Here is a 6,961-nt window from a genome sequence, read left to right on the forward strand (position 1 = left end):
TATTCAACTCAGGTCAACAGTATCAATAGCATATTTTAGTAGCTTAGATTTGTATCTACTACAACATATGCACAGATGTTAATTAATAGTTAATTATAATAACTATGAATCATAGCTGGTATAACATGTGATCAATTTTCCATGAATTCAAATTGATTGGATGAGAAAGAGTAATTCAAGTATTAAAAATAGGGTGAGAGACCCGATGATTAATAAAAAAAAATAAACGTCTTTTAACAATTTCAATAAAACAAAAGGCCCTCTTTTAATTTTTATTCGGAGACCCTACAAGTTGCAAGTTAAGAATTAATAATACAAAATATATATGAGTTACAAAGAATTATAACAAATATTCTTTTTTGCATTTTTTTCTTTTTTTTTTAATAAATATTATGTATTTTATATGTAAACAAAAAAAGGTCATCTTTTCAAAGCCTCATATCTCACTCATTTAGTTGCCAATTCATTTGGCAACACAGAAGAGAATCTCTCGCTAGGCGGGAAGAAAAAAATATGAATCCATTAGGAACATCAACAATCTTCAGGTGGCGATGAACTAGGCCCTGTCGTAAGGAAGCTTAGCGTCATCACTACATCGGTCATCAATGGTCGAACGGTTGATTCTTCTTGAAGGCACATTGCAGCAACCGCAACGAGTTGATTCAGTTCCTTTAGATTAAAATCTCCGTCGAGAAGCGGATCAATCAGCTCGGGGTATCGTTTTTGGTCCCGGAACATGGGCATCGCCTGCAACAACAAGTGAAACCTTAGCGTTCATAGGCCAACGACATAAGCTCAATGAATACATACCCAAGAGACTAGATTCTGTTCATTTGTCGGTTTAGTGGTGTCCATGACTCTCCTCCCTGTGATTAGTTCCAGAATAAGTACTCCGAAGCTGTACACATCCGACTTGACAGTTAGTTGACCCGAACTCGAATATTCGGGTGCACTGTAACCGTATGAACCCATCAGCTCGCCCATTTGCCCCAATCTCGAAAGCCCGAAATCAGAAAGTCTTGGGGTGAAATCTTCATCAAGCAGAATGTTGGACGCCTTGAGATCTCGATAGATAACTGGGGGTTTCGCTTTCTCGTGCAAGTATTCCAGACCCTGTCCGGTACCATAAGCTATTTTTATCCTAGCTTGCCAGCTGAGCGGTTTTCGATCAGATGAAAGATCTGCTCGCCAAAAGAAGAGGACATTTACCAACTACTTATTGCTGAGTGTATCGTACATTAAAAGAACAAACATATATAAGAAGTTTCAAAGTTTACCTAGCAAATGGTTTTCTAGCGAGCCCAAAGGGATAAACTCGTAGACTAAAAGTCGTTGATCACCATCGGCACAATATCCAATCAAGTTGGCAAGATTATGATGATTAAGAAGACACAACTTTTGGACTTCGACCAGGAAGTCTTTGTTTAAAGCATTCCTGTCGAGTTGCTTAATAGCCACGGTCTAACGAAAAAAGTAGAAGTTAAAAATTGATATCAACAATACTAATGATTTAAAGGTTTTACCTGCCCGGAGCTCTCTAAGGAACCTTTGTAGACTCGACCAAAACCTCCTTCACCCAAGAGACAATCAGGACGGAAATTCTTTGTCGCAGTGGCTAGCTCGCGAAACGTGAATGTCTTTGCAGCATTACTACTATTGCCAGCATCATTTGCTTCATTGGAGTTGTCGGCTGCACAATTAGAGTTAGTGTGATTTTCTGCGGTGTCAATTTGGTTAAGTTGGTTGTTGGAAGACAAGATACGCCATTGGTGTAAACCCTATTCATATGACATTTTAAGCAACTAGAGAATTGTTATCTCCTTGAGTTAGCTATAGCAATTGAATCTTTAAGCACCAAGTCTAAAATAGCATTCTTAAAATCTAAACATAGAAACAAGAAAGTTGAAATAGCTAAGTGAGGGTTTGTTGGAGAAATAAAGTAAAAGTTTTATAACTCACAATCAAATAAAAGGGCAACTGCACAAAGCTTCTACCAATGCGGGGACCTAGGATAGAATCAGACCGTATTGGTCTATTGTACGTAGTCTTATCTGCATTGCAAGAGGTTGTTTCCATGACTCGAACCCGTGACCTCTAGATCACACGGCAGCAACTTTACCGTTGTGCCCAAGGCTCCCCTTCAATATGTTTGAATCCAAATAAACAAAAAAAATGAGAGAAAACAAGTTAACAAGACTAACAATCCTAATTCAATCAAATGTAATGAACTTATCCAAAAAAGGCATAGATACTACTAATACAACATAGTAAGCTTACGTACAATTCAATCATGCCATAAGGAGCCGATCCAAACATGATTTGTTATAGAATTCAATGGTGCAATAAGATTAAGGAAGCCATAGTAAGAACACGTGTCCATCTTCGAGCCTTCGATTAAAGCATTTTGAAAACTATAGCACCAGCATAGCAAAGCAGAGCCTAATGTTCCTACACTCCCCATCAAATGAAATGGGTTGAGCTGCTAATTATGAATCCCTTGGAAAAAGAGGATGAATCTCTAGGGATAAAAATGTGATTGCATTATAAGATAAAAATTGATCATCAATCAATTTTTCAAAATAGAGCCCCTGATTATCATTTTCATCAAAAGGGCGCCCTCTTGCCTTTAAAACGTCAAAAACAATGCCTCAACATATTTCTCACCTAAACATATCTTATTCTAGCACTCTTGTAGCTACTATAAGGTGCTAAAATAAATCTCAAAAATATTATATAGAGAGCACTTTTATATCAAAATTGTTTAAATTTGATCAAAATTACTTCAACATGGTCAAAATCACCATAAAATTGCTGTAGGAGCTATCTAATGGTTGCTACAACATTCTACAATTAAATAGCTGCTATAACAGTTTTAAAGTGATTTCAATTATGTTGAAGCAATTTTGATCAAGTTTAAGCAATTTTGAATATATATATCATTTTTGATAAAGTTAAACTAAAATGAAAAACAATTTTAAACTTGATCAAAATTGCTTTAACATTTCAAAATCACCGTAAAATCGTTGTAGGAGCTATCTAATGGCTGCTACAATATTGTAACAACAATTAAATAGTTGCTACAACAATGTTAAGTGATTTAGATCATGTCCAAGCAATTTTGATCAAATTTGAACAATTTTGAACAGGTTGAAAAAGAGTTTTTTTATATATACACAAGTATTCGATATATATAGTTTTATTTATTATTATTTTTTTTTTGACAAAGTTGAACTAAAAGAAAAAACACAGTAGGGATATTTGGAGGGAATATTTCTCCAAATATCTCCTAATCTCAAATATCCCCCATTGGAACGAAATATTGGAAAGGGGATTTGAAATCACCGGGCATAGAGTTATACCCGATGATTTCTCTCTCTCTTTGTTTTTTTAACAAAAAATAAAGAAAAATATATATTTAATGGTAGAATTTGGGATATTTGAGAGTGAGATATTTAATACATGGATTTGTGGGATATTTGATTATGTGATTTGGAATATTTGAGGAGTGAGATATTTGATGGTGTGATTTTGAATATTTGAGGAGTGAGATATTTGATTGATGATATGAATGTGGTGACCACAAATATTTGGAAAAAATATTTGATACAATTGTGGATGCTCTAACTGCTACAACAATGTTTGAAAGGTGTCCTTTTGCAGATAACAATAATTAGGGGCGCCCTTTTGATTTTTGCCAATTTTTTAATCTAAATTCCGTGCATGAAGGAAACCCTAATGGCAGACACTAAACAGAAGAAAAACAAAAAGAAGCTCACCAGGCGCACCACCTCCAGCTGCTGCTTCAGGTGGGTCGTTGTTGGAGTCAGATTGGAAACAAGGCAAGCAGCTCATGATTCAGAAAACCGCGATCGGATTTCCCTTCGATCGTACCTCAAATCACATAGCAAGCACCCACACCGGCATTCCGTCAAACAGGTGGCATGCCCCAGGCGAGCATCCAGATTCGCATCAAAAGCTCCAAAGCTCCAGTCTTTCCGACCACCGGAACAAATTGCAGGATCGAAGAGGATCGAAAGAGGAGAATGAGAAACAAAAAAAATAAGGTTTTTATGGAAGGAACGAGGAGGCGGAGAACTGTGGCGGAGGTCTTAAACAAACTTTCCGATCAACCCCAAAGGCTTCCAAGTTTCAATCTTTCCGAACGAGGGATCGAAACAAGATCTAGGCGAAAAAGATTGCAGCCCTCGTTTGTAGGGGATGGAAGCGACGAGAAGAGGGGGGAGGAACCGGCGGAGGGGCCAGAGTCCCTGGTTTGGGAAGGGAGCGGCGGTTCCGTCCGGAGCCTCGAAGGAGGAGGGGACGTGGGCGGAGGAGAGGGACATATTTGAAGGGCCTCGCGAGAGCCAGACGAGGGTGCGAACTCGCGGAGAAGAAGGAGAGCCGGCGACGAGGCAAATGCGGTTTCGATCGGGGTTGGATTTCCAACTTTCAAAAATTAGAAAAAAAAAAAAAAGGGCAATAAGCATAAAGGCCCTCCAGAGTTTCCAATTATTCATAAAGGCGTCTCTTTTTTTTATTTTTATCAAAAAACACCCCTCTTTAATGTACTCAAAATAGACTTACTATTTTTGCAATAAGATCTAAATTTGTGTTGGATTTGTTAAAATTATCCTTTCTAATAATTGAACGATCCACCCGATTTAGTAATTCTATTTTCTTTGGATAGTTTTTAGTTTTATTATATATATATATATATATTTTGTATTTTTCTTAATATTAAAATATTTCTAAATTTTTAATTTCCGTTGTTATATTATCTAAATAATTACAAGGAAATTTGTTAAAAGAAATAGAAAAGTTGTCAGTATGTTAATTAATTAATGAAACATTGAGGGTATTTAAAAAAAAGATAATAAGTATAAATATCAAGTTAAAATAATTTTGATTAAATTAATAAAAAAATATTTTAATATAATAATATTCTATATATAATAATTTTGACCAAGTTAAAATAATTTTACTCCATATCATAGTCGTATTTTCAAGATGAAAAAAATATTGAAATGTTATTTTGATATTTTTTTTTAAACAAGTGAAAATGATAATAATGGCATGCTTCGATAGAAAAATAAAAAAAATGCCTTTAATTATCTATATCCAAAAATATTGAAATAGCTATGATTGAGACCGTTTCAATACACAAGAAAAGGAGAAATTATTTGGAATAAGAAAAGTAAAGAAGCGAAGTGGCAGACAATTCTATTTTTCTATAATCTTAGATGGTGTTTAATTTTTTCCTAAGAATCAGAATGGGAATGGATATTATAGTATTGTGGAATGAAAATGAGAATAAGTTTGGGTATCATTCTTAAAAATAATATTTGGTTAGTTAAATATTTTCAATCGGAATGAACCTAAATTTTCTTTTTTACCCTTAGAGAAAAATAAGAGAAAAAATTAGATGGAAGAAAAAGTTGAATGTGAGAGAAACATACGATGAGAGAGAAAGTATGATGGGAAAAAATGAAGAGAGGAGAAATGTGATGAGAGAAAATGAGGAGAGAGAGCGTGATAGGAGAGATTGAGAAGAGAAAAAGTATGATGAGAAAGAAAGTGTGGTGAGAGAGAGAGAGTAATGGAAAAAAATGAAAAGAGAGAAAGTGTGATGAGAGAAAATGAGAGATTGCGGAGAGAAAGTATGATGAGAAAATGTGATGAGAGAAAAAGTGTGATGGGAAAAAATGTAGAGAGGGAAAATATGATGAGAGAAATTGAGAAGAGAGAGTGTGATGGAAGAGAATGAAGAGAGAGAAAGTGTGATGAGAAAAAATATGGAGAGAGAGTATGGTAAGAAAGATTGAGGAGAGAGAAAGTATGATGAAAAAAATGAGAAGAGAATGAAGAGAGAGAGAAAAATGAGAGCAAGTGTGTGATGAGAGAGAATACAAAGATAAAATGGTAGAAAATGTGTATTGAGAGAGAATGAGGAGAGAGTGTGTGATGGAAGAGAATGAAGAGAGAAAGTACGATGAGATAAAATATAGAGAAAAGTATGGTAGGAGAGATTGAGGAGAGAGAAAGTACGATAAAAAAAATGAGAAGAAAATGAAGAGAGAGAAAATAATGAGAGAGAATATGTGTGATGAGAGAGAATACAAAGAGAAAATGATAGACAATGTATTATGAGAGAAAAAAATATGATGATAGAATGAGGAAAGAGAAAATATGATGAGAGAGATCAAGGAGAGAGAGTGAAATAAAAAAAATTGAACAAATATACTAAAGGTATTTTCGTTCAAAACTTAATTCTTATTCTCATTCCATCAAAACCCAAGGGAGGGGTGAGTTTCATCCATACCCAAATTTTTAAATTTCATTACAAAATCTTGATTCTATTCCCATCAACCAAACACAAGATTTGAGAATGAATCCATTCCTTTATTTCTAAACTTAAACCAAACGTCACCTTATACTAATCAATCCAACATTGCTTACCAATAGAACACTACTTGAAATTGATTTTTCTATTTAGAAAGAAAGGAAATATATTCTTGTTCGGATTATTTGTATCTATATATCTCAATTTATGAATTTCGAAATTAATTTTTTTACTTTTTATCTTAGATTTCATTATAGTTTTTTTAGATTTCATTATAGCTATAAGATTTAGAGTATTTTTTTTCTATTTGATCCTTATGAATGATCAGTGGCGTAGCCATGATTTTAGATCAGGAGGGGCAATTTTATAAAAATTCTAAATAGTAATGTAGATCAATTTTTATCCTCCAAAAGTCTAACTTTCAAATTTAAGGAGTTAAAAATGAACTTAAATTTAAAAATTTTTAGTTTAGCCCTTGATTTTAGTTGAAACAATGATCGATCGTCAGACCTTATCTATGACTTAAAGCCTAAGAATCAATTTAGGTTGAAGAGAGAGAGAAGGGAGGATGTAGTGAAGGGGGATGCCCTATTTGAAGTAAGTATATCTTTTTTTTTTTTT

The 6,961-nt window shown here is 34.2% G+C and overlaps 1 protein-coding gene across 1 annotated transcript; it reads right to left on the reverse strand.

The window, feature by feature from the left end:
* Positions 1-462: 462 nt before the first annotated feature.
* On the reverse strand, positions 463-4,446 carry LOC121976260 (probable serine/threonine-protein kinase PBL26). The gene is made up of 5 exons (XM_042528355.1): positions 3,777-4,446; positions 1,524-1,690; positions 1,278-1,461; positions 811-1,181; positions 463-747 (listed from the first exon to the last, which is right to left on the reverse strand). Exons 1-5 carry the CDS (start codon positions 3,850-3,852, stop codon positions 532-534), a joined length of 1,014 nt encoding a protein of 337 aa, XP_042384289.1. The 5' UTR covers positions 3,853-4,446; the 3' UTR covers positions 463-531.
* Between the last annotated feature and the right edge of the window lie 2,515 nt (positions 4,447-6,961).

Source organism: Zingiber officinale, chromosome 4B (genome assembly GCF_018446385.1).
Source record: "Zingiber officinale cultivar Zhangliang chromosome 4B, Zo_v1.1, whole genome shotgun sequence".
NCBI classification, from domain to species: domain Eukaryota; kingdom Viridiplantae; phylum Streptophyta; class Magnoliopsida; order Zingiberales; family Zingiberaceae; genus Zingiber; species Zingiber officinale.

Coding starts and splice junctions, on each gene's coding strand:
- LOC121976260 (XM_042528355.1), bottom strand. CDS start 3,852: ATGAGCTGCTTGCCTTGTTTCCAATCTGACTCCAACAACGACCCACCT. Junction 1,691..3,776: donor AGCTGGAGGTGGTGCGCCTG/GTGAGCTTCTTT, acceptor CTAATTGTGCAG/CCGACAACTCCAATGAAGCA. Junction 748..810: donor AACAGAATCTAGTCTCTTGG/GTATGTATTCAT, acceptor TTGTTGTTGCAG/GCGATGCCCATGTTCCGGGA.